This window comes from Pyxicephalus adspersus, chromosome 4 (genome assembly GCF_032062135.1).
Source record: "Pyxicephalus adspersus chromosome 4, UCB_Pads_2.0, whole genome shotgun sequence".
Lineage (NCBI taxonomy): Eukaryota > Metazoa > Chordata > Amphibia > Anura > Pyxicephalidae > Pyxicephalus > Pyxicephalus adspersus.
The window spans coordinates 86,584,518-86,595,015 of NC_092861.1; the positions used below are offsets into that span (position 1 = coordinate 86,584,518).

At 36.2% G+C, this 10,498-nt stretch overlaps 1 protein-coding gene across 1 annotated transcript in view; it reads right to left on the minus strand.

Moving 5' to 3' along the window:
- The window catches only part of PTPRK (protein tyrosine phosphatase receptor type K), a 229,580-nt gene that overhangs the window by 79,378 nt on the left and 139,704 nt on the right, over positions 1-10,498 (minus strand). The window contains exons 8-9 of the mRNA XM_072410218.1: positions 2,094-2,396; positions 177-286 (exon numbers count right to left, since the gene is read on the minus strand). Of these exons, the coding sequence (XP_072266319.1) occupies positions 177-286; positions 2,094-2,396 (413 nt within the window). The remainder of the gene's footprint in view (positions 1-176; positions 287-2,093; positions 2,397-10,498) is intronic.

Genomic DNA, 10,498 nt, shown 5'->3' on the forward strand with positions numbered 1-10,498 from the left:
AGACTGCTCCACACCTGTCCATGGGTTTCACTATTTTCATCACTACTGTGCCCTTCATGACGGTCCAATAACCTCAAGCTGCTAGGAACTTTCCAACAACAATCTGTATAATCTAAGATGATTAATTACGGCCATTATTTTAACAAAGACATTTAAGCAGATGTGAGCAGTAGTACCTCATATTGAGTGATAATGCCATTTGGCTCCAAAGGTTCCTTCCAGTTCAGGAAGATCTTGTCTTCAAATGGTGTGCCTTTCAGTGAGCTGAATGGGACAAGGCCAGGTACTGTAGAAAAATAATTTTTTCATAGAAACAGCTATAGGTTAACAATATATATTTATGTATTGTGCTTTAAATTTAGGTAACTACATAAAAAAGTTTGCCTACAAAAACAAACTAAATACGCGTACAAAGCCATTGTAAAAGTATTCTAGTAGTCAAGACAACCATTAGACTGAATTTACACCTAGAGACATACTTATCAGGGCTATAGATTACCTATTGCTATTTCTAGAAGAAAAAATTACTGTTCCTGCAAACTGTTAGAAATTGGAGTATGCTAGTGCAGGAATCTGATGCATTTATTATTACAAAAAAAGTTTTATTAGATGGGCTAAAATATTTTTAATCCTAAAAGAAGCAATCTGAATGGTGGCTTTGGGCAACTTGACACCGCTGCAGTAAAGGCCTGGCAGAGCATTAAAAAGAGGAAACCCAGCATCTGGTGATGTCCGTGAGTTCAAGACCACAGGCTGTCATTGCCAGCAAAGGGTTTTCAAAGTATTAGAAATGAGCATTTTATTTTCAGCTTTTTAATTTGTCCAATTACCTGTGGGCCCCTGAAATTAAGTGATTTGTGTAAAAAAAAAAAAAAATGTTCTCTGTCCAAATATCAATGGACCTAACTGTATATGGTGATGCCATTTTGCAGCAAGGTAAATAATTGTACTGATTTTGTTGCAAAATGGCATCACCATTATTCATTATTCTTCCTACCAAACCAACTTCCATAAAATAGTCATAACATTTTTACAAAATTCTTTTAGACAAAGGCAAAAATCAATCTGACACAGGTCACCGGGGCCAACCTTTGTTGAGTATAGTTAAAAGATTTGTAAATCTAAAGTACATCTAAAGTTTCTTCTTTAACACATTCTGCCGCAAAATAAGGGAGGTGACAGGACAGATTAAAGCATTCCTAAACTGGAGGAGGACATGCCACATGCCCCTACCTTCAGACAGATGAGCTGTCAGTGGAGTCTCTGGGTGTGGGGGAGAAAAGCACTGGCCTGTCCCTTCACTTGTCTGACATATAAGTGTAGAAACCTAGAGGGCAATGCAAAATGACAGGCTGTGCGTGTCAAGACACTGAAGAGACTAGCCGCCATGGGCTATGATGGGGCTTTCTCTCCATCTTATACAAAGCAATGGGAAACTCACAAAAATATAGGTTTACACAAACCAAATGCAATGCACTTAAAGGCCTAAAAAAAAATGGAAAAAAGAAAGGAACTTTCTTACTCATTGTGGCTAACAACTGCCCAATTGAGCATAACCATAAACTATGTTGCTAAAAAAAAACATTTAAGTTATTTTGGATATTTATCCATCATGAAGCGTTGACTTTGTGCTGGTGTTTACCGTTATAAGGACCTATTGCTCTCCTCCTGCACAAGGTGACCTTGTGCCTGCTTTCCTGTGGTTTTTTGCAGGCAGTCTGTAGCGATTAGGTCTCTAGGTGCTTTCTACTGTTCTGCTTTCTGTACAGACCACAAGGCAATACAAGGCAATATTCCTATTTGAAAAAGCATTTGTTGTACACAAAGGAGTTCTACCCTTAGTGGATATTGAGGATTTTAAAAAAAATATAAAAGTTGTTGTGCCCGGTTCATCTTTAAAGTTTCAGATTTACAATATGATGGAGCAACAAATCTAGATGTTCCAGATGCTGGGTCAGCACATAGTAAAATTAGACATACCCAGAAATACTGTGGGCTACAAGAATGAGATGGATGTGCTAGGGAATACCCTAATGCTGTAGTACTCAAATTTTCAAGAAAGTAAAATGGGGATAATAAGGCTTAAAACTTACCATCTTCGTCTGTTTGGATAATAGTCTCCTCGCTTTCCTTCCTTCCCTCAGGATTGGTTAAAATCATCTTCAGGCTAACATTTGTATAAGGTGGGAGATGGTCCACCACATGCTGGGGAGCTTTGGGGTCCATATCCAAACAGTCAGCTTTGTTCATGCCATGACTGCGGTAGTAGTGGTAGCAAATGGTAACATTAAAGGTATGGCAGCGAGTAATATTGTAGCCCAGTGACTCCCAATCAACAGCAATCCGCCTGGACTGTATCTCAGCAATCTTCAGAGTTTTTGGCGTCCTCATAGGTTCTAGATAAAATGAAGAGAGAATACAATATAAGCAATGTAACAAAAAAACAAACAAACAAAAAGGGTCTAATTCATTTTACACCACTCTTGTTTTGTTATACCCTCAAAACTCCATATCCATTCCTATATTATGACATTCCCTGGCCAAATATTAAATATGCCCATTTAACAGCCACCATACAGCATAATGCATAATATTTACTAAAGAAATGAAAAATCAATCTAAACTTACATACCTTAAAACAATATGGCACAATGTAAATAAAAAAGTAAAAATATTGTTATCATATTTTTAACAAAAGTTGAAATGGGGTAAGCTACTGTTGCCATCTGCATTGCCAATTCAAAAAAAAACAGTGAAAGTAAAAGGCTCTTTTAGAAAGTAGAGCTCAACTCTTAGTGAATATATAAATGTACAATACACAAATAGTCAATTGCACAGGAATGAATTCCTCTGCATACAGACTAATATATCTTATAAAGGCATGAAAACATATAAAAGAAACGCTTTAAACATACTCAAAGTAGGAAAGAAACCCATCAGGAAAACAAAGAAAAGAAAAAGAAATAACTGATGGTGAGGGTTAAGGCATAGGGACCCAGCTTTGAGTTAAGGCAGTCGTGCACTTTGAATGTTCCTACAATACAACACGGACGCATTACGGAGGTGCATAAATGTGCCTTTCAAAATGACTTTGGAATAGGACCTACCTGAATGACCACTGTGTATTAAACGAATCACATTTTTTAAAATAACTTTTGTTACTGCTGATCTCTTGCATGCAGCCTCTTTGTCTACAATTATGTGCTCCAGTGATGGATGCATAGCATATCTACAGGCAAGGCCATGCATATGTGATGTGTAATAAAACACAAATATTTAGGTTTTTTTTTTTTTTTTTTTGAGAAGCAAAGAGCATTGTCCTCCTATGAATGGAAGTATCTAAACAAGGGCCTTCATGAAGGGATCACCAAGTATTGGTAAGTTTTTTTTAATAAATGCTAAAAATGTAATAACAAAGAAATTTTAAAATTACATTACAATAGTAAAGTTTTTCAAAGGATTTTAATTATTTGGTTTTATCTACTTTAAATTTTAAATCCGCAACAGATCAATTAACTTGGTATAAAGAAAACAACAGGTTTGGAAACCATTAGTAATGGAAAGGATTCTAGGACAGAAGTGAGAGAGAGGAGAGAGAAGGCAAAGTTTCTTGCAGGTGAATAACAATCATTCACAGCTGCAGCCCTGACAAGATGCCCCCTAAAGGTAGAATACCATAGCTGTTTTTTTTTTCATCCCCTGCCGTTCTGAAATCTTCCTTGTGGGTTTTTAATCAATGTTTAAGACTCAAAGACATTAAACAGGAAATGTTAATTAATAGCATGATCCATTTTAATAGTGCTTGGAGCAGATGCGTAGGGATACAATGAGAAGACAACGCAGCTGTCGCTTTTATTTATTTTTTTTCTTGCTTAGGAAGAAAATTAGCCAATATATCATACAAGGAGAGCATCAATATCCCATGGATTGAGATGAATCCACTTGCATTTTGATGCAATCCACTAAATTAACTAATTGCTCAGTTAAAACAGCAGTCTAGGGGATGAGGAACATTTTAATTGCCATTTACAGGCAGTATTATGCTGGATAAAGAAAGCTTAAATATAAACTTTCACATTCAGGTGTGTATAAAAATAAATGAAAACAACAAACACTGGATGAGAAATGCAAACGTGTTTTTTTAAAACCATACTAATTACCATATGTATTTTTCTTGCTCCTTTATTCATGGTATCTTAGCTTTGGACTGCGTGCTGTCTTGTTAGGATGGGGTGAGCATGTAAAAGTAGAAATTTAGTGTTAGATCTTAGTTTAGAGATGAGGTTAGCGTTAGGTTAAGGCTACCTACATATGTTGTAGTTTTATCACTCGAAACAATCGTTCATAATAATTTTCAGTGACAGATGAACAAGCAGCACCCGGCTGTGCTCTCCTCCACTGACATGAACAACAGTTGTTCCTGGCGGTCATTTGTTGGTCCATTGTGACGGAATGATGAACGATGTCGGGCGACCAATGTACACCTCAGATTCTCACGGCCCATGATAAGAAGTTTGTATGCTGCCTTAGATGTCCAGTGGGTTAGTGCAGTTAGGAAGATGGAGTGTTAATGAGAAAGCTGAGAAACACTGTACAGTGTTGGGCAAAATAGTTTACACAGCTAGTTTGAAAAAATAGATTAGGCGTATCGATAGGGAACAAACAAGATTACAGGATGTTAGCACCAGAAGTCCTGTACTGTAAATTACTCAGGCAGGGGACAAATGTGTAAATTGTTAAATAGGGAGATGGTCTATTTTAAATACACAAGCTGACATGGGTGTTAATAAAGCAACAAGAACCCACATGCCCTGCATCCACTAAAATAATCAAAGCAATGAACTGAGCACCCCCAAGGGTTCCACAATACATACTGATTATTCATTTTAGCAGAAAAGAACTAAAACAAAATTAGAATGATTTTGGTCCACAAGAAAAGAACCAAGATAAATTTCACCTTTAAAGTAGTCAGGTTATTTACCACCTTGGTAATTACTTCAAATATTAATTTTGCCACTATCAAGTAATAAAAATTATACTATATACATTATTTCCAAGAAATAATTCTACTACTGTGAGAAAACTCAACATCTCCAATAAAGAAACATGAATTAAATGCTGTTTAATTCCATTACTCCATCCAAAGTGTAAATAAATGTGGAACTAAGCAAAGGCTTTGGCCAACACCTAGGGCTATATTTATAAATCAGTGAAACAGACATTCTCTAAACATTCTCTGGAGGAGAATCAATTGCTTCCACGGAAAATCCCTAAAAGACATATATATATATATACCAAGGCAAAAAAATAAAACTGCAGTTAAAGAGTTAAAATCTAAAGTACTGAACTCCGTTAACCAAATTCATCAGCATTTTATGGAATATGCATGCAAATCATCTAACTTTGTAGCACTTGTTCCTCATCTGTCTATTTTTGCCACTAAAGTTCAATTAGTTGATGCAATGGATGTCTAGTCAGCTGGAAAACACCAGCAGAACAAGACATACTCCCAAGGCTGCCATCAATCTTTTTTTCTCCCTAGTGGTGTTATCATCGAGGCAAGAATAATTTTCTCAATCTAGCATAATTAAATTATTGCACAACAGAAATCAAAAGCCATGACCATGGGTATCAGACTTTAAAATGGCACAGAGCCAGGCTACTTCCATGGATCATGTATGACTTTCTACTACAAAAAAAGGAAGTATTCAAAGTATTAGTGCATAGAGGGAAAAAGATAACTGCAACTGCACACTGCTCAGATAAAGTTTCTTTATCAAACCTTTTAGCTAGTTTACTTTATAAAGAAACAAACTGTTATCCTTCCTGACATTTAACAGATCAGGTAAATAATAAGCAATAGTTTACATGTTCATGTTTTTAGGTCACAACCTACTTTCACACAATAACAAATATGCAACCTACACATCTATACTTCTTAAAGTTTGCACACCAAAAAAGTATTAGATTGTTGCCTTTGACCGGGGATATTATACCTTTATATTGTGAAACAATGCCATGGTCCTAAAAGTTAAATTGACATATTTTATTGATCTTTTTTTCTGTACACCTAACGTTCCCCACACACAGCAGTAAGTTTATATTCAGACTCACAGTGAGGTTGCCGTGTGGTTAGTGTTTCCTCATGACAGTGCACACGCAACTACTACAAGCAGCCCTATAGAGAATGAATGGGGCGGCGATCGAGCGGCTGGCAAGGTACCTACATGCTCACAACTGTGTGGGATTGCTTGATCCCAACTGCAGGTCTGAACTCACCCTAAAAATGTTCAAACTTTTTACCTATTGGTAACTGGACTACATACTAATGATAATAGAATATGTCATCGAAGTAATTTAATGAATTAGTCTGCTGTAAAGGCCCACTCATTTTTTTTCATTTTTTAAGTTTATGATTTTTATGACTGTTAAGCAGTGCAGCCTTCATGGCTATGAACTTTTTTTGTTTTAAAGGATGATGATGAACAGCAACAAGTGTAAAGCAAAATGTATCTGGTAATGTGTGTAGGATTAGTAGCAGGTTATATCAGCAAAATATAGTGATATACAGAAAAAATGACTGCATAGTGACCACAAATGTTTTGAAATCTGGTATTGGAAGACAGACAGCATAATTTTAGGTGTACTAACCCACAGCAATTGATTATTCCCTCCTATTTAGTGCAATCAAAATACATACATTTAAATGGTGACTGGTTGCTATGTGCTACTGCACTTTGACCGGTTTCTTTTTTTAGGGAAGTGAGATAGTGGTAAAGTTTGGGCTGACGGCAGACTATGGAGAAGCAGAAAATATTAGGTGTATTATATATTCTAGTAAATAGAAAACATCTCATTAGCTAAAAGAACACCTATTTGTGACAAGACCTGGAATCAGCTCCAGTTTTCAACACTGGCAAATCAAAACAGCCAAACACACATTTCCCTCAGATCACGTCTTAATAATAAAACGTATTATCCGACTGTCAGATACAGGGAAATCTGGAGAGATGTCCCAAAAGCTTTTGACATAAAGCTATTTCCAAAGATGGAAGTTCAACGAGAACTTTGCAGAATGACAATATGTTTTGTTGCTGTCTTTCAGCAAAAGCTACGAGTGTAGATTGCAATGCCCGCTTCAATTTAACCCATCTGTGAGAACGAGAGCATCAGTTCCCTGACCTCTTGGGAAAACACACTTGTCAGCATGAAATTGGATGCAATGACATCTCCTGGCATTCTGGCTATCACCCAACATTAAACCTTTCAGTGCTGGAGACTGCCTACAGCCATCTGGTAATATCCCTCAGCAGATTTACAAAAACAGCATTATTATTAGTATGTCCAAAAAGGCCACTTGAAGTACATTTGTGATTTCAATTTTACGTACATCTTTCTTTTTTTCTGTATTAACTAACTGAGAAATATTTGAAAAAAAAAAACCACAAAAGCATTGTTACACATCAATATTCAAAACAAAGGTGTATATATTATATAGAAAACAAGGCCTCCTCTTTACTGGGATTGTGGCATTGTCTATGAAAGGGGTAAGGTGTTGGAGTGCAGTAATAACATGAGACCATTTAGTGTAGGCATTAGTTATGAGGTTAAAGTTTGCAAAAAATGTTTGCAAGCATTATCCATCAACATTTCCATTGGCTAGTGGTTGTTATGGGTAGACTAAAAAGCAACATCCAATGAAAAAGTTGCTTGCTTTGTACATATTGACCAACTATTTAGGAAAAGGTTGTTAATGTGCACCATGAACAGTGTTTCTATTCATTCTTCAGGGAATTCACTTTGTGTGCCGTTTTTTTCTGATGTCTTCTGGCTGGTAACTTATCATTAGGGGATGACTGGTTATCAATGCTGCAGAGGACACAACCCAGTGATGTGATATTAGCACCACTCTTTGCACTGTACTATGTTGACCAATGTGATGAAGCATTCCCAGGGGGGTGCCAATGATGCCTTGTGTCCTGTGATTGAGTGACTCTGAAGTCCTTCTGTATATATAAAAGACATGATGCCAGAACATACATACAAATTTATAAATATTCCTGAAAATTTAAGTCAGCCCTTTTCACACTGGTGTACACCTTTACAGATTTCTGGCAAAACAGCGATTTGGTTCCCTTATATTGTAACCCATGTTTAGGCCAGCTTGTAACTAGTAGTGAGTGCTAATAGGAAGCTTACATTCAGTTATTCCACCATTACATATATTGCCAAGACCACTTGCCAATTGGTTCGAAAAAATCATCCTGTTTACCTGGTTGTTATGATCCTTAGCCTTAAATACCTTGTAAATCACTGACCCAGAATGAGAATACAGCTCAGGTGTTCAGATATTTGTCACAACTTATCACGCAGTTATCCCCATGCTTGTTTCAGGTGTGTGACGGATACTAGTAAAATGTAATGATCAGGCGGACTTTCAGGCAATTAGAATTCTTTAAAAATTAATTCTGCCATGGCAATTTCCATATGCTCTCAGCAATGGGTCCACTTTAAAGAAAAAAAAAATACCCAGTGGTTATGTCTAAAGGTGTGAGAGTTGTGACTGACTATTACAACAGACAAGAGCAGTGTTAGTTGCATCATGCAGATTACAAAAGAAAAAAAAACAAGTCAGGAGTGTGCCAAATGTATTTCTGTTTAAATACTGCAGAAGAGAGCAAGAGATTTAATGCTTCCAAGAATATGGAGACCACCAGGACAATAAATGAAATCCCAGCCAAGCTTCAGAACATTTTTCTGGCCTCTGCTGGCATGTAGCAATAATAAAGTAATGGTCATGATCTGCTCCTTGCGGAAAGTGTAAACAGGAGACATTAATAAATGCTCCATTGACAATTACCTGTCCATTTGTTTTGATACAATGCTTTTTTTGCCGCCTCCATGAATGATTAACTGTTTGTGTATCCTTCATGTGTAATCAATATCTAGGAAGCCTAGCATTAGCTTTTCAGATTAGATGTCCTACGATAATAAATTTCATCGATCCTAGAAACTGCACTGCAAAAATCTTGGTACATTTCTCAAGGTTTAAATTAAAAGCAGATATATGGCTGTTCAGAGAAGAAATGCCACAGCAATTAGGTGGTGTGATCTCTTCAAAGACCTTTTAGACTGCAGTTTATGATTCCCCTACCACCACCCCAGATTATTTGAAATGAACTGGTCATGTCAACATGCATCAAGATATACACAGGCAAATAATCGTGTCAGGTCACATTACTAGGCAGCAAAAAGTATTCAACTGAGACCATAATTAAAACAGGCACAGAGAGGGGGATTCATTATTGGAAACAATTTGTAAAATTAGAACACTGGCACGAATATAACTAATGAAACACAGCACTCTAAGTGAAGTGACATCTTTATTCGTTTCATCAACCAGTTCTCGGAAAAATATAAACAAACCTGCTTCATTGGATAATTTATATATATATATATATATATATATACACATATATATATATATACACACACACACACTATACTTAGAGATAGAGAGATAGAGATAATCAATATTTTATATTCAGGGATTCCTGAAAAGGAACAACGTGAAACAGAGTATGAGAACAATTTCTTTTCACTTTTTTTTACCCAGGTACTTATTTGTTGTCTGTGCCAGGACTAGGAAAATTCAATCTAACTTTCTAACTTGGTGAGAGTTGTCACTGTAATGGAGGGTGAGTGGAAATCCCCACCAATAGCATCTCTTTTGATTATAACTATTAAAGTAGCAATTTCCCCTCGTTTTTTAATTGTATATTTATATATCCCAGGGATGCCTCTCTCCCAGAACTCTCTTCCCTGCAAAGGTTATGTACAGCACAGTGAATGTCATTCCAAATTTTAAAAAAAGGATAACTAGGTTTGTAAAAGCATTTGGTAAATTGAAATTGAAAAAAGACCCAAGAGCCCAGCTTTATAAAAAAAAAAAAAACTGTGTGGTCAAATACTTCTAAAACCACCTAGTTAAAGAAGATTAAGGATTGCAGAGAACGTGAATATAAAATGGTTAATGCAGCGAGCACTGCGGCACATATTGTAGCTTACAGCTGCGGGTGTACTTGACAAAATGGATATGTATAATTCAGTACCAAATACAAGGAACTTCAAATGTACTTCCTATGACACCATGAACAACAGTCCATCAAGCATTTAAAATGCAGCATGAATCTTAACTTCTTTGTGCACTGGACTGTCTAAATCTATTTCATTCTGCAAGCATATAATAAACTATTCATGTTACTAAACTTGTCAAGCCAGGGAGCCTTCGAATTTGAGTAAGGTTAACTTTTTAATTTTTTTCTTTTTTTGGCAAAAGCTCAATCAGTGGTGAATGATAACTTTGATGCAAAAAAAATACACATGTATAACAAGAAAAAGAAAAGCCTCACCAGAGGCCAATAGATGGTTTTGAATAAAGGTAAAAAAAATTACATAACTGAGTCTAATATAAGAATTTATTAAATGTGGAATGAGT